At 37.3% G+C, this 26,980-nt stretch overlaps 4 protein-coding genes across 8 annotated transcripts in view; 3 read left to right on the top strand and 1 right to left on the bottom strand.

Moving 5' to 3' along the window:
* The window catches only part of prom1a (prominin 1a), an 88,266-nt gene extending 80,427 nt beyond the window's left edge, over window positions 1–7,839 (top strand). The window contains exons 23-26 of one of the 5 annotated variants that reach the window (XM_078260106.1): window positions 420–443; window positions 858–926; window positions 3,306–3,408; window positions 4,797–7,839. In XM_078260106.1, coding sequence (XP_078116232.1) covers window positions 420–443; window positions 858–926; window positions 3,306–3,375 — 163 coding nt within the window. In that variant the 3' untranslated portion in view covers window positions 3,376–3,408; window positions 4,797–7,839. Of the gene's footprint in view, window positions 1–419; window positions 444–857; window positions 927–3,305; window positions 3,409–3,608; window positions 3,756–4,226; window positions 4,745–4,796 lie in introns of those variants that run through there. The other 4 variants (XM_078260105.1, XM_078260107.1, XM_078260109.1 and 1 more) reach the window with 4 other exon arrangements.
* Window positions 7,840–11,483: 3,644 nt separating this feature from the next.
* On the top strand, window positions 11,484–12,107 carry fgfbp2a (fibroblast growth factor binding protein 2a). The gene has a single exon (XM_078261401.1). The coding sequence runs from the start codon at window positions 11,484–11,486 to the stop codon at window positions 12,105–12,107; it is 624 nt and encodes a 207-aa protein (XP_078117527.1).
* Window positions 12,108–13,843: 1,736 nt separating this feature from the next.
* On the top strand, window positions 13,844–15,598 carry fgfbp1a (fibroblast growth factor binding protein 1a). Its single transcript, XM_078261322.1, has 2 exons — window positions 13,844–13,928; window positions 14,702–15,598. Exon 2 carries the CDS (start codon window positions 14,718–14,720, stop codon window positions 15,348–15,350), a length of 633 nt encoding a protein of 210 aa, XP_078117448.1. The 5' UTR covers window positions 13,844–13,928; window positions 14,702–14,717; the 3' UTR covers window positions 15,351–15,598.
* Window positions 15,599–21,785: 6,187 nt separating this feature from the next.
* The window catches only part of anxa5a (annexin A5a), a 28,406-nt gene continuing 23,211 nt past the window's right edge, over window positions 21,786–26,980 (bottom strand). The window contains exons 10-13 of the mRNA XM_078261321.1: window positions 25,949–26,044; window positions 25,675–25,733; window positions 24,365–24,487; window positions 21,786–23,118 (exon numbers count right to left, since the gene is read on the bottom strand). Coding sequence (XP_078117447.1) covers window positions 23,059–23,118; window positions 24,365–24,487; window positions 25,675–25,733; window positions 25,949–26,044 — 338 coding nt within the window. The 3' untranslated portion in view covers window positions 21,786–23,058. The remainder of the gene's footprint in view (window positions 23,119–24,364; window positions 24,488–25,674; window positions 25,734–25,948; window positions 26,045–26,980) is intronic.

Raw genomic sequence — 26,980 nt, 5'->3', positions numbered from 1 at the left:
GAACCATTTTAGGGGTTCTTTTTAGTCACAGTAGCTCTACTGGTTTATTATTGATTTATTTTCTCCTCCCTTTTCTCTTCCTTGTAGTTCCTCTGTTTCTGGGACTTGGCATTTTACTTTGTGATAACCATTTCTACTATTTCCATCTTCCATATCTTTTGTTTTATTTGTTTCATTCCTCTCTGTCAAGCACTTGGCACTTTACAAAGAAACATTGACGCATTTGTCAATTTATATTTCTTTTTCATGGACCATTTGTTCACTCATTTAACCACGGCTTTACACAAATACAATGTAATGTCTCGATCAATAGCGTCTCTTGTCGTGTGATCTGTGCTGGGTTACAACTTTCTGGTGCATTTCTATCGCTGAGCATTTCAATAACTTCTTTATTTTGTTTTGTTTGTGTATCTTTATAGCATTGAGACAATTCCCATGAAAACGTAAGACATTTTACCCACCTCCCTCCCCTTTTCAACTTCTATCACTCTGTGCTTTTTTCTGGATCTTGTACATAGACTTGTTTACTAAATTATTGGTGCTGGTTTACGTTTTTAAGCTTGGAATTGCTCTTATGGGTGAATGATGTGGCTTCTTGTCGTGTGCTACCTTAAAAGAAGTGCCCCTTACCTTTCATGAAGGGCTCTTGCAATCATTACCTTACAAGCCCACCTGTTTTTGTAAGATATAGTTTAAATATAACACTATAGTTTATACTCAAAAAATATATGTCTCTTAACATTCTTGAAAAGTTTGACTACTCAAAAAGAAAGCATTTTTACTCTAAAACTTTGATCAGCATGTCTTTCACATTACATTGTTCATCCCTTTTTTTGTATACAATATTTTGTTTTCAGTATGGAAATTGGTAATAATGGTTATCATAGTGAGAGCTCACAAGGTATCCCAAATCCTATGATGACAAGGTAAACATTCAAATACTCCTGTTACTGCATGTTATTGGAGGTGGAGGCATGCCAGGGGACGTGGGCTTTTTCACAAGCATAATGATGTGGCTGGACAACAGTGCATGCCTTTGAGGGAATTGATTCATTGTGTACACACACAGAGACACACAGACACACAGATAATAAACAATAATTAGAAAGTTGACAAGTAATGGTAGCTTTAAAAACATCCAAAATGACAAATTGTGTTTTTCAATGCTTTTATCAGCTTTTATATCAGATTTGTCAAGGAATTTTAAGGAGTTGTTCGACAATTTGGGAAATGCACATATTCGCTTTCTTTCTGAGAATTAGTTGAGAAGATTGGTACCACTCTCATGTTTGTGCGTTAAGTATGGAGTTAGAGCCAAGACAAGCCTAGTTTAGCATGAAGACTGGTAGCAAGAGAAACAGTTAGCCTGGTTCTGTCTTAAATAAAAAAAAAAAATTTGTTTACCAACACCTCTAAAGCTCACATATTAATACAATGTACAGTATCTGGTCGACAACAACACTGAGGTTATTATTGAAAGGTCTGCCATTAAATTTAGTACACACAGTCATGTGTCCCTCGTAATGAATTGTAACGAATTTGATGATCCATCTAGCACCATCATCAGATCAAAATAAAAAAATAAAAAATGTGTTGCCCAACTTTACAGCAGAATTAAACATGTACACCTGGTTTTGGTGTCTGTAACTCATTTTTCCTCGCTCATGACAACTGTACAGGGGGGGGATTTGTTTTATAACTCACCCATTTAAATTATATTCAGGCTTAAAGTTATGCATAATTAAGGGCGTGCCGCTTTGAATGAGGTGGGCTGCTGTCACAGGAGGCGAGCATAGACTGTAGGCTTCATTTGGCCTGCCTCAGCTTCATCCACGCTCCACCTCTTTGCCCATTTTTAGACGAGTGTTAGGCAACGTCAGGCACTGCTAAGATGGCGACAGCTGGAGCCACCTGGAGCCGCCCACTTTGGGCTTAATTTTGGCTCTTCAGAAACCTTTGGGTGACGTCACCGAGACTACGTTCATATTTTATACAATCAAAGCCAAATACCTGCTAAATGAATTACATTCCTATCAGCCCCAGCTGCATTTTTTTTGTGTATTGCTAATTAGTGAATGTTAGCATGTCAGCATGGTACCACATCAAAAAAGCTTTGCTGAAATACAGCCTTACAGATCTACATTTCTTTATGCCAAGCCAAGCTAACCATGTCCTGAACTAAGCTCTGTATTTAACGCACAGAAATTACATTAATCTTTGCTCAGTCTGTCTCAAGTCAATAATTTTGCTACCATTACTTCTCTATCTTATTGCCAAATGGTCGGCTTTGTGGTTTTGGGGAAATCTACTATATCACTAACCTGCTGCATGCTCTGTGTGCGCACTGGGATGTTGATGTGGAATGAAAAATCTTCCTGTTCCTTCTTCTCATTTAGAGTCAGCCAAAGTCCGATGAATGTACACCTGATCATTTTGTTCAGAGAGAGGCAAGCATGTCAAGCTTTGGTGTGATGCTGTGAATGCTGCTCTTTTGATTTTCATCTTACTCTAACAAAACGTCTAACTGCATGTTATGTTTAAGTTGCATTTGGACGAGGATGCGTTTGGAGAGCCAACCTACTGTAACAGAGGGTATAAGAAGAGAGCAAAACAGCTACACCAGACATCTTTACTTATTGAACATGTCTTCTAGTGGAGTTTCATTCCAAAGAATGCTATCCAGTTTTTGAGTGACTGCTGTGAAGTAAAAACAAAAGAAAATATTTTATTTGCCATTTTGTGGTCTTTACTTGAAAACTTTTCTAAGATATAAAATCTAAATATTGAGTGATTAACTTCTATATTTTTCTTTAAATGGATACAATATATTGGAATGAGACTACAAATCAGTGTCCAAAAAATATTTATTCTATGACCTCTATTGACCTGAAGCTACTGAAACACTGACACTTCACCCTCCTGTTTCTCTTTCTGTAAAGTGACAAAAGCAGTGAAGTCACATTTACACAACAGGAATGCGTAAATCAAATTTGAAAGCCAGGAATTTCAAGTACCTGGTGAAATAATCCTTGCGTCACTCGTATTGATCAACGACCCTATTAAACCCCACTAACATGAATATTATTTTGTGCTTTCAGACAGTAAAATACGTTACTTATTGCCCCTTTAAGTGACCGTACAGTTTATCCATCTTGTTGTTGATGAAGCTGTTCTGCTCTCTGCCTTGTGAACCGCTCATCCTGCTTCTCTTTGCAAAATAAAAGAAGAGAAGCAAGCAGCGGTTGTTGAGTTTGTGTCTGTGGTTGTTAATGAATTGCCTTGTGTATGTGTTCCCGTGCCGGTAGCATCCCTACCTATGACACTATGAACAGGTTCCCGCGGGCCTCGGCTCCTCCGAGGCACATCGACTGGTGACAGAGAGCTAGCTCTTGTTCTGGCTTCTGAAAGGTAATGAAAACCTTTGCAAGAGACCACTGTTTCTCTAACATTAACTTCTTCCTTCCAATCTTGAATCTCACTTTTGCACAGCTGTCATCTGGTCCTGCTGTTTGTCTGCCATCGCCACACCATCCATCTCTCTCCTCTGTTTTTTAATCTAATTTCTCTGTACTTCTTATGTAACCAAACTCTTTAACACTTCTTTACAGCTTGTTTTAGGGCTTTTCTGCTCATAATGACTTTGCAGGAAAACCATAACGGTGAGAATTGCTAATTTTGGAATCACTAACGAACCATAAATGTCTTCACGGTATTTATGTCTGACTACTTGTGACTGCTTAGTCAGTATGCTGTGGAGGAGAGAAGCTGAATGTGCTTATATGTGCTTGTTTTTGTCTTTGTTTGATGCTTATTGAGATTAACATTTACAAACCAGTCAGTATTTAGGGACATATACTTTTAAAGACATAACAAAATGTCAAGGTTTCTCCCAAATGATATACAGCATTTTGGAATATAGCTTTTAATAACTGGAGGGAGATGGATTATTTCTAGAGGACAGCAAGTTGTATAGGACCATTTTAAAAATAGTTTGATTTTTCCAGTAGCAAAAAGCACCTTACGGTCTTTGAAAACCCTCCATGGAGCTTCATAATAGACTTAACTGACTGCACTCTTATGCCTGTTATTTCATGAAACAGCCAGAGCTGCATTAATCTCCTGGGCCATTCAAAAGAAGAAGAAAAAAGCCATGACAGTATGTTTTGAATTATTCATTTCATATTTTATAAATCTTATTCACTTTTCTCCAATATTTGCCTTCCCAGTGCCCTCGGAAACTGGAACTAAAATACACCATAGTAAGTACATTTGCCTTTTACATTTTAGATTTAAGCCATTTCATTGAATGTGTCGCAGTCGATCCAACAGCAGAATGAGTTTTCCGGATTAATAGTCAGGAGTACAATGGTTCAGGACCTTGTTGTTAAGGTGTCCATTTAACAAGTAATTTACTCTTGTATCAAGTCTGAAAATCTAATTTTGAAAAACGTCTGCCAAATTAGAGTTTGTAGCAATTTCACCTGAATGGAGACAAAAAAAAAAAAACAGGCCGAGGTGATTTGTTTTGATAATTATGATAATTTGATAATTTGAGATTATTTCATCACACTAAAGTTCATTTATTTAATTTCAAGACTTGTGAGGAGTGATTAGTGGAGGAGGCTTGTGTAGTTTCCTGACATTATTATGTAAGAGAGCATTGACGCAAAAAGCAAAGCAGAGTTACGTAAAGCAGTAGAAGTTGTACTAAATTGGTACAAAAGTAGAGCAATGTATATTCAGTATATTTTGAGTATACTAATCACAGTTTTTCTTTCTTTCCATCTTTTTTTAAGCTGTTTGTTTCACAAGCACTTTGACCAGAAGAAGCTCAATAAAAGCTGGTCTCTTACAACAGAAGAAGAACACACAAAACCCTCTGGGTGTTTTTTTTGTTTTTTTTATCTTTAGCGATCAACTCAACCTCCTTAACTAGGCAGATTAAAGCCTCCTGCAGTTACCTGCTCCCCCTCCAAGAAACTGCCTGCAGGACATCAAACTCTTCTCCCTAAGCATCAATCTGAGCCAGGCTTGCTCTGCTTTTTTTTTTCTCAAAGGACTGCTGTGTCTGCGTTTACATTTGTTCGGACACAAAACCAACCTGAAAAATATATCACCAACAGGACATGACAATAACTGTGATGCCTGTTCATATTAATGTACTTATTTGTGCTTAAGAAGACAGTGGCTGAAACGTCATCCGAAGGTCACGGTAAGCTGCTAGAGGAAACTTTTTCAACACTTTGAATGGATGCATCACATTCAACAGGTTAATACTAAAAGTGGAAAGGTCTGTCATTACATCTGCAAAGCAAAGGTGCAAATTAACATGAAATTCAATGTGTTATAAAGCACTGTTGGTTGGGAATGGCACATCCTTTTTAACTGCAGCATGTGTGAGTTGGTGGGTGTCAGTGTTCCTTAATGACTGAGAACGGGGTGATTTGAACAAAGTGGTAAAAATATAGAAAGAGGATGGTACCAGGTGGATTTGTGTGACTAATATAAAGAAATTTAGCATGACTTTTAAAAAAAAATGTTTACAATATTACAAAACATCCAGACATCTTTGCTGGTTTTTGGGCGAATTGTAAATGACAGGTTGCCTTTTAGAAGTTTTTTTCACACTGGTTTTTGACAGTTGTGCTCCTTCTCAAAAGGGAAAATCCAACAACCGATGCTCTTACACTGTTAAAATTGGTCACTAACACTATACATGGTGTTTAAAATCCACTCTTTATTTAAGCTTTTTTAGCATACCCATTTTCCCCTACCCAGTGTAATCTACTTTTGTGCCAGGTCTTCATTTCCTACATTTCCCAGAATGCCTTTAAACAATTCTGAAAATGACAATAAAAAATAATTATAGCCATTGAGACGAATGCATGTTTAAAGCGTAACATGGCTTGTTGCTGCATTCTGATTTAATGTCAATGTCTGGGGCTGCTAATTTGTTTTAACATTGAACAAACTGTTGGCACTAAATGCTGACTAAATTTTAAACTAGAAGTTCTTTGCACAGATTGATTTATTTGAATGTTTTTTGACACCTTAAAAAAGAAAAATCACTAAGATTAGAGAACTCGGACAACAACGTTGTATTATGCGCACGGAAATTAGTTTTAACTTTTTCTTTCCTGTCTTGGGAATCATCTTTGGGACCCTTCAGATTTATCCTCGGAGCATTTAGGGAGCCTCACCCACAGTTTGGGTACCACTGTTTTAGAAAGCTAAAAAGCACATCTTTATTGTAGCTCTGCTGGAAAAATCTGACCACAACATCCTGCCATCAAGGTTTGGCCATTATTACCAACAATACACCACCAAACAGCAAAATCCATCAACAAACGCATCACCAAATACAATTTTAAAAAAAGTGTTTGAGGTGGATTTTCCCTTTAAGTCAAAGCATAACTTCTTAATATGTCACACACTATGACAAAAGTGTCAGGCTTATAGATTGTTCCCTAGCTGATTTCAACTGAGTTCACTAACATGAGATTTTTACTGAGATCTTTCTTGCTTTTCATAGTGATGATAAGTTTAAAGTGGAGAAATACTTTCTCAAGCCAAATTCTTTTTTTTTTTTTACTGTAGGTCTCAGGTCTTTAGCGGTCGATCAATTATGTGCTTATTTTTTTCTGCTTTTTAAAACCCCACAGTAGCTATGGATACATTGAAAGAAAAAACTATATAGAACGAGTGAATGTACTCAAGAGCTATTTTTTATTTTGTATAAATGATATTGGCTGAGAAATATGCTGAACTCTCATCACTAATGCATTGGGCAAGCCAATGCAGTTATCCCACCCACCTCGCCTCAATGTTTACAGGTTAGATTTGCAGCGGCTGTCAGCTACGTAGTAATGGCGGTGAAACATTAGACAATCCATTCATGGGACAATAGAAAATCAGTAGAATGCTATACAGTTGATGGTGTTGATGCACACTGTAAAAAAAAAAATGTCCATCTTAACATTAAAAGTCAGAATTTTACACGTCTAGCTGATTAAATTCGCTAACCATGCATCAGCAGAATAAGCTAGCCCAGAGTAACTACCTTACAGTACCAAATGGATATATTACTATTTTATCTAGTAAAAACAGAAAACTTTCAACCAGATGAAATAGAGTACATTCCAAATGTTTACTGTATTTTGTTGATTTTAGGAAAGAGCTGAAATGATTTTGAAATAACTTTGATGCTAGCTTTTTTGATCACCTACCACCTAAAACCAACTGATTAGCATTAAAAAAATACAGAAAATATAAATATCTCCTGTACAGTATTCATTTTTTATAACAATGTGCAACTATTTAATTTCATGAATCAAAAGGAATACATTTCATAATTTTAGATACGTTTTGGCCAAACAAATACCTAGGCTAGTTAGCTAGTAGCTACAACACTAGCTACCTTTCATCATATACTAGTACATATACGGTACTAGTGACTAGTAGTAGCATAAATAAGCAGTATGCTGTACATACTGTATATACACCAGTGTTCTGGATTCAAAACGGCTTCAGTAAGATTAGCTGACAGTTTTTTACTTGTTTCTTGTTAAAATGGACATTTTTTAAGTATCTGTGTGCTCACTTTGACAGGACTATCATTCTTGTCTGCCAGCGTCTGGATGTAACCCGTCTTGGGCGAAAAACTAGAATTTTACTAAGTGCTTAACCTTGATATCATGTATCTGAACCTTTAGGACAGATACAGTGGTAACTGGTTTGAACTGCGATGCTTCAATGTTGGGCACTGATGGAGCAACTGAAGAGGAACATTTTATGTGGTGGTGAAAAGTGTATAAATTGTGAATAAACTTTAAGATTCAATTTATTGTTGTGAGTTTTTTCAGTGTTGTTTACATTTTAGTTCCTTCCTAAACTATAAGTTATGTCAGACAAAAAAACAGTAGTGTATTGAATAGGCAGTGGATTTTTGGGTAACATGCTTTATTTGGCCAAATATTTTTTGGTTTAATCCAAATGAGACATGTAACATGCAGTGGTGGAAGAAGAACTTAGATATTTTACTTATGCAATACAACACAGTGTAGAAATACTCCTCATTACAAGTCATGCATTTAAAATCTTACTTAAGGAAAAGTACAAAAGTATTAGCATCAACAAAGTACAAACTTAAAGGACAATTCCGGTGCAAAACGAACCTAGGAGTTAATAACAGATGTGTACCCACTCTGTCGTTCTCTGGGACATGTTTTCATGCTAATCGAATGTGTTTGTGGCTTGAAAGAAGCTAGCGCGGACCGCTGATTAGCTTACAATGCTAGAATTCGGGGCACAGGGAAAGTAAAAATAAATAGCTATTTATACCACTAAAAAGGCTCAAAATATCACCACACTTCAACGGTAGCCTAATGAGGGTCCCTAGATGTTAACCGAAGCATTGAGAACTTAGTAAGTGTACAGACAGTTTATTAAAAAGATAGATTATAAAGACGTCGCTTCTCATATACAGGCGGCCGCCGTCTTTATAAGTAAAGTGAAATACTCCAGTAAAGTACAACTACCTCAAAATTGTATTTACTGTAAGTACAGTACTTCAGTGAATGTATTTAGTTACATTCCACCACTGGTAACATGAGCCATATTGCTCATAGTGCATGTTAAATTTAACACAAGACTGCACATTCCTATGTGGTGCTGACACTGCTGGCCAGCGCCCACTGGTTGTGTTACTGGTCAGCTATTTTCAATAGGAGATGATTATCTTCTTCCATAAGCTTCGTTCTGAGGTTTCTCAGGCACCAAACAGTATGTGAATAAACACCACCAGCAAAACCAGCCGACTCATTTCTACTTCTAAATAAGCTTGTATAAAAGACAGAGAGCAAAAAAAACTTTGAAAACAGAAGCAGCGGTTCAGAGAAAATGTCTCTTTTTTTCTTTACTTGCACATCAAAACACTGTGTTTAAATGTTATTTCCGAGATTCTGAACAAGTTGTACATTACTGTATGTACAATCCATCTTTAGCTTGATGGGTAGAGCCATACACTTAACACTGCCAGCAGGGGCTCCAATGCTATAATAGTATGCACTATATAGGGGCTCTGGGGAAACGTATTCCTGTTTACTGTCATGAGGAAATTTTAATAGTCGAGAGCCAACAAAAAAAATGCTACATATCACAATACATTATAGGCCAAGATGTTTTAATTCCAATAGCTTTATATTTATTATTGGAGCTCCACATACACAGCTTTTTATCTTTCAAATGTGTCTTGTCCTTTTTTGTTAAAACAAATTTTAAAAATGTATTGTTGTAACTTCTTAGTTTATAAGTATTTTGCCCCATGTTAAGAGCGGGCACACACAACTGCCCCACATAGGGATAAATAAAAAATATATAAATATTGAACTGATTATCATGCACACCAGTGGACAGCATACTTATTTACACAGAAATATACTTACATCAGACAAAGTGTGCCAGTGAATATGCTGCAATCTCAGGGGGAAATAAACACTCCGGGGGTGAAGAGAATACTTTGAGAAACACTGCTAGTTTTGCAGCAGCTTAAGAATTTCATTTTTTTTTTTTTTTTAAGACAACGAATTAAAATTGTGACAAAATTACTGATGGAATAAACCTGAAAGTCATTATTGGACAGTGGTAAAAAGTAACTAAGTAGGCTACAGTTACTCAGATACTTTACTTAAATACAATTTAAAAGGTGCTTTAACTTAACCTGTAGTTGAGTATTTTAATTGTATGCTACTTTATACTTCTACTGCACTATATTTCAGAAGGACATATTGTGCTTTTTACTGCACTACATTTGTGTGACAGCTAGAGTTAGAGATTAAGATTTCACAAACAAGACATATGATCAATTCATTAAATATGATACTGTGATGCAGATTAAACTATACAACAGTAGTTAAATGTGCTCCACCAAGTGTAACATTACAATTCTGCATTTGTGTAAAAGTGCATTAATAATAATGTTCCAATAATATGATATTACTCTGAAAGGGGTCATTCTGCCTAACAAGAACTTTTACTTGAATATGTATTGCTGTTAATACCTTTTACTTTAATTGAAATATTGAATGTAGGACTTTTACCGGCAACGTCAGACACCGTCTACCAGGAGCCTGGGTCTGTTCGAGGTTTCTCCCTAAAAGGGAGTTTTTCCTCGGCACTGTCACACTAAATGCTTGCTCTTGGGGGAATTACTGGAATTGTTGGGTCTTATAGAGTGTGGTCTAGACCTACTCTATCTGTAAAGTGTCTTGAGATAACTCTTGTTATGATTTGTTACTATAAATAAAATTGAATTGAATTTGTAATGGAGTATTTTTACAGAGCGCCTTTTACTTAAGTAAAACATATGAATACTTCTTCCAACACTGTAATTAAACTGTAGGTATACTGATTATCTTTAGAAAACAGTGCTTTTTTAAAAAAAAAAAAAAAACTTGTTTAAATGTACTGTATATTAATGAACATTATAGGTGACACATTGTGACCCTAAAGTATTTTTCACTTCACATATGGCGCTTTTCCACTACGTGGTACCTCCTCGACTCGCCTCGACTCTACTCGCCTTTTTTGGTTTTCCATTACAAAAAAAAGTCCCTGGTACCTGCTAACAGGTATTTTTTTTAGTACCACCTCAGTCGAGGTACCAAGCGAGCTGAGTCAATACCAAAAGGTGACGTAGAAACCTGCAGACTACTGACTGGTCAGAGAGAATCGTCACTTTTCACTACTATTAGTGAAGCTAAATCTCTTCCGGGTGTGTTGACTACATGTCCTGCATTACTCACAGTGGGACCTTTTTCTCCAGTTGGGCCTGAAAATAAAGCCTACCCCAACCCACACTATCTGACCACAACCATGCTAACCTCCTTGGTCTTATACAGACATTTCTTGTTCATTCTTAATTGGCATGATTACTTACCACTCTCTACACTGAACTAGGTCTGTCATGTATGAGTGATTTCTACTCACATTTCTTTGTGGTTGTGCAGTCTGATTGCATTTATATCTGGGAGGGAAATCATAGCCTACTGTGCATGGTTGTGGGCTCCAACTGACTAAAAAAACACCTTAAAACAAGTAACATCTTGAGGGCTTTTCCCAGACATGCCACATCCCAAACTACAATGTTTGCACGATTGGATTAACCCTTTTGGCAACAGAAATGCATCAGACTGTTTGCTAGGAATTGTTCTATAAGATACAATTTGCATAATTTAGATCTTCACCTGGATAAACATGAGCATCACTGTAAACATTTCATGTGGCCCTTGCCCTCTTCAGACGGCTATGACTGATGTAGTCGCTGCTCTCCTCCTCCTCCCTTACAAGTTTTGTTTGTTTTTGTCTGACTGCCTATTTTGTAACATGAATTCCTTCCTTGTCTGCTAGCCAATAAATAGCAGGAGGGACCCTCAGCTTGAACAGTCCTACTCTCCTCCTCTTACACTCAGCATCCATCCTACACCATGTGGACCCAGGACAGCGCTCTGCTGCTACTGCTCGCCTGCTGCCTTTGGTCAGCCGAGGCTCAGAGCGACAGGAGACAAAGCGTCTGGGATGATCCCATCAAATTTAAAACTAAGGCCAATGACTTGTGCTCCATGATCATCACCGGTCATGGGGAATACACCAGGCTGAGGCTGTCGTGCCAGAGTAACAAGCGATCCTACTGGTGTGAATACATTGGCAAGCCTCACACCTGCCGCTCCTACAACACAAACCCTCGTCACTACTTCGTCCAGATGACGTGGGACCTCAGAAAGCTCCAAAACGCCTGCCAGGCACCAAGGCAGATCAAACCTCACATGTGCAGGAAGGCAACTGATGACTCTCAAATGGTCTTCTCATCGGCTTCCTTCCCCCAGTCATCGCCAGAGGATTCATCTAGGACAGGAGCAAGTCTTCAACCTCGTCCTGCACCCACAAGGCAAACCATTCGAGTCCCACCACGAATGAAAACAACACCGAGAGCCAATCCACAACCATCGTCATCTCCTGTCGAGAGCAACGCTAAGAGGATGGCTCGGCAGTACTGCTGGATGTCGCTTCAAGGCATCTGCTCCTACTTCATCGGTTTGTTTCAGAAATAACGAGGAAGGTGAGCAGCTGTAACGGGCCTCTTCGTTAACACACAGCTTTTATTATGTTCTTTTAAGACTAACCTAAGAGTACTGCGGTGGAATGAGGAATCCTGTGTATTTCCATTTAAAGTTTGCCTGCAGCATTCATATGCAAAATTCTAACTTTTTTTCCATTGCTCAAAATATTACTGATGCACATAATTTACAACTGTATATGCATTTTGCCCCTCTGTTATATTCACAGACTTACAATTCTGATGAAGATCACTTCGGATGTCTGATTAAAGTGGCTCTTGGAGGGAAATCACAGAACAGCAGTTTGTTTATCAGCAGTAAAAGAACTGCAACGCTCTCTTCAGGGGAAGAGACGGTACTGCTGTGACGTCCAAAGCAAGATTTCTCTGTGAACCTTGCATGCATCCTCTTCCAAATATCACAGCTTGGAAAAACTCGACTACCTGTCTAAATAGTGTTAGAACAAACAATATGGTTCACACAGCAGGCTATAACACACGTGTATTAAATAGCACAAGTACTACTTTAACTTGTGAGAATGTTTCTGCACAAAACTTCATAACAATATACGGGCCCGGGACAGGAGGGACAGACAACTCATTGGTGTCACTGATTTGTGTTTTGCGTTTACTTGAATATAATCTACTTGCATCACTTATTATTACCTTGAATATTACATTGTTTGGAAAGACCAAGGTTTTTCATTTAGGGCTGAGAAGGCAGTGATTTCTGTATCGGTGTATTTGACAGAAAAATATGATGAATGTGAAAATAATTTTGTTAAATAAACAAACATTATTCTCAATTATTCTGTGTCGATAAGATGATTTTATTGCCCCTTCTTGTTGAAAAACTACAAAAAGCATGCAAAATGATTTAATGTTTTGAGTTTATTAAGACTTGATAGCAAAAGAGCAGCGATATTGAAAATGACTGCTATACAATATCATTATGTCTTATAAAAATCATCATCATAGCCATCATCAAATAGTGGAACTACCTGCTATACTGCATTTGACCGTTAGGTGCCACTGTGGCTTCAGTTAAACAGACCACCAAGTTCAGTAATTTTCTGCTGCAGGGACATCTGGCTCCTTTCAAGATATTTGAAGTAATTTCATCTTTGGAACACTGTACTAACAGATGGCGCAGTGAAGGCTTATAAAGAAGAGAACGTTTTTTCCATTTGCTCAAAATTAATGCCTTAAAACTGAATATGGTAAAAGCAGGTGGGACTTCTTGAAGCAGGCAGCACAATCTGCCAAAACATAGTTTTAGTCCTGATATCTCAACATAAATCTGGTAAGTGTTTATACAAACAAAAGTACAAGTCTGAAGTCCTGATTAGTTTAAATCAGTTTTGACTTAGAACTAAGATAAATTAGAAATTAGATGCCAACATGCTCAACAGTGAGGAAAATGAGTAATTACCCTTTATTTACTCCTTAATTACCAAAACAATTACCCTTTAAAATGAAATGTTCTCACTGTTACTGGATGTTAAGAATATTTTGGTTCTATTATAAAAAATAATAATAGTCTTTACAAACTTTATTAAAATATTTCACCGGCAATTTGACTCAAAATATCTCTAGTCTGACTAGTATAAACTAATCGTTGTCAGCTGTCCAATGTGTGTGTGTGTGTGTGTGTGTGTGTGTGTGTGTGTGTGTGTGTGTGTGTGTGTGTGTGTGTGTGTGTGTGTGTGTGTGTAAGAAGGGGAGGGCTGATTCTACAGCGGACTGTAGCTGCAGGTACAGTAAAGGCGACTCAGCTCTCGGGACTGTAAACCAAAGTTTACTGTGGAAACTTCAGGTAAGTTATGTCATCGCTACATCTGGGCTCAGTGTGTAATGATCTGTGATTACTAATCACTTTGGTATTAGTATAGTATTAGACCTGTGTGTGTGTGTGTGTGTGTGTGTGTGTGTGTGTGTGTGTGTGTGTGTGTGTGTGTGTGTGTGTGTGTGTGTGTGTGTGTGTAGTGGCTGATACTTCATTACCTAATAATACATTACCTCATAACGTTCCTACAGAGATTTAAAGGCTCTACATGGTACTTGACTAATTACTGTAAATTCCTCATGTGATGATATTGTATAAAGGTGTGTGTGTCTGCACTTGGAATATTCATGTCACACTCTACTCTGATTGTTTCATCTTTTAAATCAAGGAATACATCTTTGTTTGGCTGATCCTTTTATTCAATTTCATTTGGGGCTATTTATTCACATCTCTCATTAACTCAGTAACTTTTTAATCTGATTTATTCCTTCAGAGCTTATTTTTATTTTCCATTTTATTTAATTCTGTTAAAGCGAATCTATATGCGACTTTTAAATTGCCTTGTCTTCCTGGTATACATTATATTAATGTGAAGCAATTTAATTGCCTTAAAAGGATGCTGTTCTAAAAACCTGCCTTGCTTTTTTGTCTAGTCTAGACAAAAGATGATGTTATGTTTCTGTAAGAAAATTAGTTGTTTTCATCTAAACATAGGTAATAGGGAATTATCATGATTATTTTTAATAAGGGAAATGAAAGGGATTTGAGGTCAGATATCTAAATCCTAATTTATCCTCTTGCAGGGCGTTTTGGCATTTCATGGCTCTCTTTACCAATGTCACCATCCTGCTGGTCCTGGCTTGTATCTCCAATCAGCTGGTGTTGAGCAGCTGCCAAAGGAGCCAAGGACGGAGGGGACGAGGAGTGGACAGAGGACAACGCAAGGACAGGCCAGGGCTGAGGGTGGGCCGCCAATCAAAATCTGACTCTGCACAACCCATTAAGGGCAAAATGGTTACCAAAGACAAGTCCCAGTGCACCTGGGCAGCAACAGGTGAGGACCTCTTCATCCTTGGTGTCACCTGCAAGAAGGGGGACAGGAGCTTCAGCTGTGAATATGTCGCCAGACCAGCTGTCTGTCCCCAGTACGATTCCAATGTCAAACTTTACTGGAAGCAAATCGCCAGAGCCCTGAAGAAGCAAAAGAGTTTGTGCCAGGACAGCAGTGCATTGGTCAGGGCAGGTGTGTGCAAAAGAGCTGCCAGAGATGCTCATTTCAGACTCCATAATCCTCAGCGGAAGACTGACCCGCCTTCCGATCCACATCCAACACCCAGATCTATTAAATCCTGTAAACCTGTTAACAAGAAGCTGGCTGAGGAGCACTGCAACGACTCCTGGTCGACTTTTTGCACGTTCTTTTTTACTATGGTGCAGGATTATGATTGCTGAGACAGAAAACAAATCAGCTCTCTATGCAGTCATATCAATACTTCTTTCTAGTATTTCTCCACATTGTTAACAGTGATTCTATCCCTCAATTATACACTTTTTTCTATCTATTCTTTAATGATTGCTCTATGATTGTCAATTTGGGAGACATTTACTGGGGTGATAACTTACTTTTTAAGAAAATACTTTCCTCTTGTAGCATCACACAATGTAAGCACATATAGCCTCTCAAGTTTTGTGTCTCTAGAAAGCACATCTTCATTTAATTTCATTAAACAAATTTGTTTTCCATCATACTCCTTTCATTCTTCATTCAAAAAAACCTACTTAAACAAGACAACCCCATCTTTTCCTTCATGCTAAAGCTCTTTTCTGCATTTTCCAAATGTGTGTGCACAGTCCTGCTAAAGGTATTTGCTGGGAGATTAGGGCATGTTGGGTATTGACACAGTAATTTAACCAGAGGGAGTAGGAATTTTAGAAAGCCTTGGCTTGCATACTTTGGCACTGACAAGCCTCTGAATCCACACATGCTGAACTTGCAAAATCGAAGTCAAAGGGCAAGTTTAGAGTATCAAATAATACTGTCAACAAAAGATATTTGGCAGATTAAACTGAAGATATATTATGTTTGGCATTTATAAACAGGATCATAAGACCTTTCCACTCCATTTCAATTTCAAGAATATAGCATACACTTGATTCATGCCCTCAAATTGCAAGTTAGCTGAATCAGTACTTAATTACCTTAATGTCTTACATGACATTCAATCTAATATAGTTGTAAAGTGTTCATAAGTTAAATTCACTAAGGTTTGTTGGTAAAATGAGATCATTTACCTAAGTTAAAATAGCAAGAGCAATACCACAGTTCTGTATACAAATTAGAAATAAAAGTCCTGCATTCAAAATGTCACTAAATAAAAGTACAGAACTAGTAGCAACAAAATGTACTTCAAGTACCAAAGGTTAAAGTACTCAGTCTCATAATGCAGACTGGCTACTATCAGTGTTGTACTCATATGAAAAGAGTTTTATTTCTAGTTATTCTATGGTTGTACTATTAGGCCTATAAATTGTTGATGTATGAATTTGTAAGCAGTACATTAATGTTGCTGTTGGTCAAGGTAGAGCTCATTTTAACTAGGCCTACTTCATATACTTAGATGAATCTGTAACAATGGATCATATTTCATAAACTGATCACGTTTTTCATTTAAAATTGAAATTTGAAAAGTAACTATAGCTCTTAAATAAATGTAGTGATGTGTAAAGTACAATAGTTCTGCCTGAAATGTGAAGTAGATGTATAAAGTAGCAAGGTACTTGTACTCAAGTAAAGTACAAGTACCTCAAATTGTACTTGAGTACATACAGCACTCAAGTAAATGTTCTCAGTTACTTTCCCCCACTCGTAATGTTAAAGTCGGTAGCTACATTCCAGGGTTAGTTCTATAATCTCACTTGTAAAGACTGAGTCCCTTGTAATGTGTCAGTTATCCATGCTCCACAAAATCATTTTAGATGGTTTCCTTTCGAATAAATATGTAAATTGGGGCAAGAAAAGTGATTCAGCTATACTTGTGTCCCTTAACAGTAAAATATGAGGTGTTCTTCAGAATAAAGTTGATCCTATTAATATTTTGCCAATTCAAACCCTCGGTTGACAATCTTATAAGGAGACTTTTACCTACAGTCGGAGGCAGACACAGCTTTCTCCACCCACAGCAGCTCCAGCAGACCAGAACAGAGCAGCCTCAGGACGTGCTGTGATTTAAGAAAGGGGAATGACTCATTTTCCTTGATGAGTTGAGCTTCATCTCCTGCTGTAACATAATGCATTGCCCACAGCTGAAATCCATCACATTCACAGACTCTCAGCAGGTTGCATTCAAGGCCATGTAGAATATCCCTTAATGGCAGCAATGTGGCTGCAACAAAAAGTAAATTAGAGGGCACTCACAAAAGTCACAAAATAACTGCAGGAATGCAGTGAATATAGAAGTATATTTAGGGAGGAGATTTCCTTTGAAGCTAGATTTTTAAACACCAGCTGCTGAAAACAAGACTTCATTCTGCACGGCTGCTTGTGAAATGTGATGCAAAGCACACACTCAGTAAAAACAACTCTAATAAATAATTGAATTGACAAGACACCTGTTAATTTACAAACGTTATATAGGTAATAATTTGATAAAATAAAGACCATGCTGAAATCTGTTTCCCATTTGGCACCAACTGTCCTTTTAAATGCGAGCAACCCATGACAAAAATATTACTCGGGACATATTAAAAAGAGAAGGCTTCATTGTCAATTACACTAAAGTAGTTTTTATGTTACAATATTATAATAATGCCATTTTCCACTTTAGTCTCACATTGCTGGACCTATCTACCTCTGCTTTAACTCAGACCTATTTTAGAGAGCAGCTGAATGACCCCCAGCTGTTCTGTGCTGCCACATTCTGCTTTCTCAAAATAGAAACGGTGTCTAATAAAAAGACACTTGAATTAATTATTTTCCAACTATGCACTGCATGTCTCAGTGAGTTGATAATAGGGGTCACCCATGCAGAAGCGTTTTTATGTGGAAAAACTACTACTACTTTGGACAGATGCAAATCCAGAAAATGACACAATTTTCAATAACAATAAACACAATAAATGTCTTATTCCCACACAGTTTAACAAAGGTGATAATCCGACTGGGCACATACCTGTTTTCTTTAACGAGAGATGCTTAAGATCCTGAAAGTCTGTTCTTGACTAGGCACCATCCCCTCTGAATAACCCACAGGTAGCAAAATTCGCTGACAAGCTAACATTAGCAATTATGTTTGCCTGGAGAACCGCTCCAGTTGATCAGCGGTTTGGTTTAACAATATTCCGCGGCTGGAGGGCACCTAAGTTCTTCTTCAAAAGACAGACTTATAAATGTTTGCTGTAGAAAAGAAACCACATTTTTTATGGCAGTTACCAATTTTGTTTAATGAAATACTAACGTGACGTCTGACAACTAGCTAGCTAATAGGAATTGTTTTTCCCATACTGGGCACTTGACGTTGTAATAGATCGTTTCATTTATGTGAGACACAAATAACACAGAAGTGCTAATTACTGTATGTTACTACAGCTTTCACAACTCTTGATGCACGGGGCAGCCATTATGGATTTTTAGCTTGGGGTCCTCGGTGGTTCTATATCAAGGGGGTAAGCCTCTCCTCACAACGCGTACCTCCTATGGCGCCATTTTCATGCTAACAAGCACTCACCTCCCATTAGCATTTCATTGACTGCCATTCATTTTGACGTCACTTTGACAGTGAATAACTTTACATCTGAAGCGTTTAAAGACTTTATTTGTCCATGTTTATTTCTAAAGAAACACGACAATGTATAAAAGGCTCCATTACCTTGTATCTCACGTCATGGCTCCGTAGCAGACGTTTTTGTAAAAATAGGCTAAGGATTGTGTCATAACCATGCGACTTACTGTCGCATAGTAGAGGAATTACCGTACAGTACAGGAGAAGCTCTCAGGCAGTTTCGACTTACACTAGCTGTTTAAGTTTAATTACTAATGTTAACTAGCATTTTAGTTAGCAATAATTAGCCTGTGTCCATGTTATCTCCTTACATATACCTACGCTCTCCTTCTCTGCAATATTCAGAATGATTGAGATTTCTCTTGGCACAGCTACCAGAAGACTTACATCTTTCAGACAGGTTGCTCACGTCACATTCACGTTGTCTCTCTCAGTTGGAGGCTGCGCAGTAACGCACACCGGAAAAGTGCTTCTAATATCTTCTATATACAGTCTATGGTGGTTGCCCTAGTTCCGTGCTCGAAAATCCGAGGTCAGGGGTGGGGCGTGTTTCCGACTTTGAACTCCGAGTTCCGAGTACAAATGGAACGCACTATGAGCCTAGCGGCCTCTCGAGCCAAGCACATTTAAAACACAATTTTAAAACTACTGTATCAGCCACTGGCCTTACATTGCAAAATAATAAATAAATAAATAATTAACAGGAGCAACCGATGAGTTTGTACATGTATATTCATTTTAAGTTACTCAGTACGACTAAAAACCACACTTTTTTTCTCCTGCCAGCAGGTGGCACTTTCCCTCACGTTGTCGCCTCTACCAATGCAATGTAAAGCAGAGACTGTGTTGTGTTTACTGCATTGTGATTTATCAAGCTAATTAAATTCTCAGAACATATGAAGTTACAATGCAGGTTATGACGAATAATTTCAGAAACAATTACAACCAAAGGAATTTAGATTTTAGATAGGACTACGTATAATATATAGGCTACCTAAAATCAGTGGTAAACTATTTTATCGTAGTTTTAGTAGGAGCTGATTCGCCACCTCCATTAATTTTTTTTTCCTGCAATGCATAGCTCACAAATTCCTTTATGTTGCATTGTGGTACTATTCTTGCCGGTTTCATTCTCTTCATATCCTATTATAGGCTGATGCAGAGATTCCTTCCTGAGTGGACTGTGGATGTTGTGGATTTACAGGTGGCCTGACCACCTGTGGCTCCTGATTGGCTGAGAGATGTGGGCATTGGTCAAACTGAAAATAGAGAGAACACATCCGGCAATACAGACTATAAGGAGATTTTAAACTGTTTGTTTGTTTGTGTTTGTGTGTGTGTGTGCGTGCGTGCATGCGTGCATGCGTGCGTGCGTGCGTGTGTGTGTGTGCAACCAGGAGTACACACTCCTATTAATTCCTTTGTATGTGTGTGAATGGGCATTTGATTTATAAAGAGCTTTAAACTCAGTGGAGCCAGATTACAAATAGCTGAAGGGAATTAATGAAACACCATTACATTGTTAATGTGAAATGAGAGTGATAAGTGTGTGATGCTGGTGGCTGGTCTGGGCCAAGCAGCCAAGAAATGGCATCCACCAGCAACATAACAACAACATAAACTGGCCTATAACTGACAGAGTCACATGTTCAAAACAGAGATAAGAGACCAATAAAATTAGATTCACCTGAAATCTTTTAAGGAAGTTACTGTATATAACCATCCTAAACTGTGGGAAAATGAAACTACTTCATCTTTTTTAGGACACTGGAGGCTAGTTTACAGCAACTTCCCTGCCCTGCACAGAGCAGTAATATATGACAGTCCAGTCAGAACTCACAGCTGCTGGCCACATAAAGGCGGAGTCCCTCTCACTGATTAACAACGATATCAACCACCCACACTTTAATATAAAAGCATAGTTTAGATCTCAGCTATTGCACCTGTTAAAAAACAAAAGGAACACAGGAATAAAATCATATCATTTTGTTGTTATTTCTATTCTTTGAAGTTAATTTAAGGATGTTGCAATTGCATCAGGTCTCAATAAACATTTCATAAACTGGACTTGGTCCTGATTAAGTTCCTTAATAAAGAATTACTAAAATGTGTCCAATCAGGGAGCATTAAAACTGGAATGCCTCGACTCAGAAGGTTTACCTCATTTAAATTAGAGGATTGCTATCAACAGCCAACAGCAGCTAATGCACTTCATTATTTTATTGCATAATGTAATATGCTGCATACATAAATTAAAACTTTTAAAATATTCCACACATTCATGAGAGATATTTTTGGTACAATGTTGTTGTAAGGATTTTTTGAAAGTCCATTAAAATAAGGTTAAGGGGATGAAAACATTTATTTGTAATTTTTTAAGAGCAGTCCTCACAATTTTTACATTCGGAAATCAATAAATACATTCATTTACAAAACTTAATTCTTGTCTTGAGCCACATTATAACTGAAACAAAATAATATAGCAGTTTGCAGCAATAAAAAGCTCAGACAGCTAGCTCCTTGCCTTCTCCAATGACTTTAACTACAGTGTAAAGATAACAATTTGCCATTTTGTAGTAAAATTGGAGTGAATACATGTCTGCAAAGAGAGCATGAGCCTCTCAGGGAAAGCATGTCAATACATAAAAACATTTTCTAACTTCAACCTTCAGGTATTTTTTGAATACGTAACACAACATCTGGCAGACAGAGATTTGATGAACATAAATGTGGTTTGTAAACTACAGAGACATTTATATAAATACTCACTCAGGTTTATATTCTGACATTAAGGCCTTAAACTGAACCAATTTTAATGTAGTTTTTATAACTGGGTACTTGAATTTTCTGAATCTGTGAACCTTAAAAAGCATTTTTGAAATAGCACAACTTGATATTAAGGGAGACCACATAAAGACCACATGTCATTTTCAAAGTGCTACAAATTCAGTGGTATTTACATGTCTTACAGTTTTTCTCAATCGATTTGGCACATTTACTGAAACAAACTTACAATTGTCAAAACCCTAAGTACAATCCGCCATGTGGTGACCTGCAAAAGGTGATTACTCAATCAAAATAATGAACTCCTGTTTCAAATGTTAATAAATCATTGTCATCAAAACAAAAGGTTCCTTTCTCATTGCTTAGACCAAGACAGTCAAAGACTTTGTCAAATGACAGCATATTCTGAAAGTGTGATAGTTACCCACTCTGTAATATTGTCCAGTTGCTAAAATTGTATATTTAGGTAGCTGAATAGTACTGATGTCAGCCATGGCACACACTATACTTTCTCATTGTATGTATACACACCAGCCAACTGCAAATACATAAAGAAAGCTTGTACAGCAAAAAAATATATACAACAGCAAAATTAACAGGAACTGCTGTACAATATGTGCAAGAAAAAAGAAAATATGCGGCAAAGGTGTCAACCTCATGGGTCATCTGATGTGACAATGTCAATGTCATTTTGTGCCAAAGTAATTATAAATGACTATAGTCATGTGAACAACTGACCTAATGTTCATATTAATAGTCATATAGTTTGACAAAGTTGAATAGTCATTCAACGATTGTGCCAAAGCAATTGAGAAAAACTGTAAGTCACTGTGAACAAAAACAGCATAGACAACAACGCCTGCTTGTTTCAGACTGTGCTGCCACCCTGTGGTAAAACTCCAGAAAAGTGAAGTCATTTCCCATCTATTGATCGAAGGACCCAATTTGTCAGACATTGGGCCTGTTCATGCCGAAAGACATGGAGGCAGCAGATGTCTTTATGAGTCAACAAATGCCTAATAGTGTCCCATTACTTATTAATCACTGACCGTAACATTGCAATTCAAGTCCGGATCAGCAGTTCATTTGTAATTAATGAGAGCAGGAGAGGTGTTGAAATGTAGGGTTTAATAATTCAGCAGCAGTATTGTATTTTCTAAGTTGCATTTAACACATGCTGTCAGAGCACTGAAAACAACTGCTAACATACATGTGTAAAACATACATGTGTAAATCTGACAAAAAATAGGATCACAGCACAAAAAGAATTTAAGTGTGAAGTTATTTCATACATAGCTACCTTTCTTCTCTATATTAAAACAACTGCACACATACTCATTATTGAGCTGTTTTCTGTTTAAATTATGTCTAATATTAAACAAAAACTAACTAAACGTTTAAGTCAATGCACTCTCTTCACGCAGAGGATGGTGTCATAAGTGAAAAATGACAAGTGGATAAATCACACTAATTCAATCAAGCTAAAGTAAAAAAGAGTCAACAACTCCAGATCAATAAATTAATCTCATGTGTAGCTTTGTCTCGCAGTACCATGGCAGCTCATCATTCAGTGCTGCTAAACACATCATAAAACAGCATTAATCATTCCCTCCACAAAGATAGAGTAAAGCCTTCTGGTAGTCTCCAGCTGTGTCCTCCTATAAAAAACAACAGACACATTGTCCTTGTTTATTTGATCCATCTAATAAAATTCCGAAGGTTCCTCTTTTCTCGCTAAATCAACTCTGGATAGATAGGGGCACTTAGCTTTGTTTCCATTCTAGATATTTTTATTTCAAAATGCTCTATTGGTATTTTTCCCAATAACATTCAAATGTGCATGTGGGCATTTGTAGCTTGGGGGGTTGGATCCCTTGCTCCTCCTCCCCACATGTCGAAGTGTCCTTGAGCGAGACACTGAACCCCAAATAGCTTGTGTTGTCGTTGTAGCTTTTGACGGAAGTGTCTGATCCTTTTTAAAGCAGACAGTTTTATGCTGTGTTCACATCATGTGGGATGGGGAAAAAAAGTAGCAGCATTCAAAACATTGCCCAAAATCTATTATAAATTTGGGTTCAATTTTCTCGAGTGACAGACTTTGGCTGAAATTGGTTTACTTTTTCAGGCACTTCAGTGGGTTTATGTGAATGCCACTGACAAGTCAGTAACTTCTTACAAAGAGCCAGTAAACCAATAAAAACCTTAATGCAGAATACCAGTCCAGCGCCATCTATAAATGAAGTGCAGCCCTAATAGAAGTTATCTGTTACAACTTTAACTGACTGATCAAAATATTAGCTGTGAGAATGGTCTATTAACATGAAAAGTCATAAAAGAAAGTGATATGAAATGGTGTCACTGGGACAAATGTCACTATGAAATATGAATACTTTTGATGAAGGGAGCAATTTGAAGTAATACTTGCTATAATCAAATACAAATGAACTCTACTTAAACTGTAAAAATATATATAGGTTAAATTATATATTTTAAAGGTTAATTCATAATGTCTTATTAATCTATTCAGCCATTTAGTAGTTCTACAGGAGGATGGCATTAACTCTTCACTGCAGGAATATCTGGCCCCAGGAGAATAGATTAATTAACTTTGGCTTTGTGTGAAAAACAGGGAAGCATCATCTCATCTCAGCCTCATCACACTGAACAAGGCATTTAAAGTAAATCACTTCACTCCATTACTGCACCTACGTGAATGGTTTAAAAGCAGCATAAGCGTAGTACACCCAGCTGCCGTTTTAAAGCATGCAGAGGGATAGATGAGCATCAGGGGAGTCTTATAGCAATGCATTTGTTTTTATCTGAAGGATTGGAGTATTTAGTACATTAAGTACACAGTCACAAAAAAAAAACAGAAACACTGAGAAGATTGCAATAACTAAGTACCTGGATTGTGGAATGAAGAGACACTCCATAAGTCTTTTTGAAGCTGGCTCTGATGTCCAACATGTCCACCTCACTCCTCGACACCATTATCCTCATCAGGGTGTCGTCATCAGTTCCAGCACGCTTAACATACACACAAACAACCAAACTATTTCAGCAGCCAGTGTTAATCTATGAAATGACAGATTTTTTCCAGCTTTATAGTGGACAAAACTGTAAAACATCTTTCTTTTTGTATCTTTCAGGTGCTGTTGTTTTTTTTTAGATCAGCGAACAATATTTCATACGGTAGAGTGCTATGGTAAGACAGGTGTAGAGTTTAATTCCCTTAAGAGATGTAGCTACTTGAAAATGAGTATTTAATAAATAGAATGTCCTTATTGAAAGACGTATTCCAGGGATTCTTGAAAGTTTTAGCTGCTGTACATTTTTGTCAATATTTTTTCAAATGCATGCTGTACATATACAGATTTGTGGATGTATATTTCTGACCCTTCCATGTGTGGTTGGCTTTATTTTTGTATGATATGAAAATGAAACTTGCTTGAGAACAGTAATCAATTACAGTCTGAACTTTTGGGAAATATGCTAATTTGCTTTCTTGCATAAAGAAATTAAGTGAGAAGCTTTATACCCCAATGATAATTGGATGTTATTACTTTTGGACGGAGCCAGGGTATCCGTTTCCCCTTGATTCCAGGATTTTTATGCTAAGCTAAGCTAACTGGCTGCTGGCTGTGGCTTTATATTCACTGCACACAGACGTGAGAGTAATATCAATCTTCTCATCTAATTCTCTGCAAAAAAAGGGAATACAAATGTTTTACAAAATGTTTGTCTATTCCTTTAAACTTCATTACCACACAAATGAATGCAGAGTTGATGTTCATTGCAATGGATTAAGTAGCTCAAGTACATTTTAAGAGTCTGCTAATTGATTTTCATATCATGTATCAAAATGAATTGAAACTTATTAAATCCAGTAGTTAAAATACAATCCACTAATCTAAAACACATCAGCACTGATGCAAGGCGGTTAGCTGTGTTTAATGCAGCCTCGGATTTCTAAAACAGGCAAAAGGATCCAAGGGGACAGCAATTAAACACGTTATATCTTAACGTTTTTAAGCTCATAATATCTTATTTTTCTGCTAGAAAACCTTATGGAAGTGAGTGTTTCATATTAGTTTTACCCGTACTTGAAGTCTCATTTTGGTATAAAAAACCCAGCAAAAATACTCTTAAGCATAAGAGAAAAACATATGCTGAGATACGAAGAACTTCAGTGTGATACTGTGGCAAACACCTACCCTCATAGAGTTATACAAGCCTTCAGCAAAAAACCCTGGGACACTTCTGGCACATTTCACTGTGGAGGAAAAAACAACACTTCTGTGTGTGATGTGTTCTGTGGGAAATTGAATTTGTGTCATGTTAATCTGACAATCTATTGGCATTGATTTCTACTGCCCAGTGTTATCTTCTGCTGTATTTCATTATAAAATGCACGTCAGAAGAAAGCCCCATTCTTTGTCGTCTGTTTGCGATCACTAAAGTATCATCCTAATAAATCACATGTCTTACCAATAGCTACCAGTAAGTTCTCCAAATTCCCAGTGGTCTCTCCTTCAATGCTGTCCTCTATATCAGAGCCAGAGAGTTTCTTGTAGGCATCAAACACTACAGAGAACACAACAACCACAGCGAGACTTTGATGAAACAAACCCTATTCAGGATTCATTCAAAATGTTTTGGATTCAGAGCAGAAACTAACATTTTGACTGCATTTTAATGCATTGTATTTTGCATTTACAGTAGGCCTATTCTGCCGTACAAAGGCAAAAGGCCTTAAATTTGTGTTTTTTGGGACATTCAAGACATCCTGTATAGAGATGGTCCGATACCGATTCCGATACCTGAACTTGCGTATTGGCCGATACCGAGTACCGATCCAATACCAGTGTGTCATATATTTTATTAGGTTTTAACAACTGTATACTACTATCCCTGTATGGATGTGATATGATTTCTATATCTTTGTTGTCAGTCTGGCTCAGGTTAAACTCTTTGTGAAACATGAACAAACACAAACGATGAACGCCCCAGAACTTTCTTCTATTATCAAGTTTGACAGTCAGTTATAATGGAAAAAGAACATAAATAAACCACTTTAACGTAGATTTTCTTTTGGGCTTTATTACATGGTATCGGATCGGTGCATTAACTCCAGTACTTCCCGATACCGATACCAGCGTTTTAGGCAGTATCGGAGCCGATACCGATACTGGTATCGGTATCGGAACATCTCTAATCCTGTATCACGTGGATAAGTATTTTGAGTCAATGTCCTTGTTTTTTCGAGAAAATAATGGGTTGTTTTAACAGTAACTTCCAAGAGCCCAGGAGAAACCAAGGCAGGACACTGTAACACCAGTTACCACTCTTTGGCTTTGTTTTGGAACGCTCAAATTGAGTTAGGGTACAGGATAGCAACAAACAGATGGTTATAAGTAAATCATCAAAAATATATGCGATGATCCCTAGATTTTATACAGGTGTTACTATAATGATTTTGTAAATGGTGATCAGCCACCAAATATTGATAATGTGGAAGTT

The sequence above is a fragment of the Sander vitreus genome, chromosome 10 (assembly GCF_031162955.1).
Source record: "Sander vitreus isolate 19-12246 chromosome 10, sanVit1, whole genome shotgun sequence".
In the NCBI taxonomy this organism is placed as follows: domain Eukaryota; kingdom Metazoa; phylum Chordata; class Actinopteri; order Perciformes; family Percidae; genus Sander; species Sander vitreus.
Note: the sequence above shows the minus strand (reverse complement) of the source record. Positions and strands in the feature narration are given on the sequence as shown.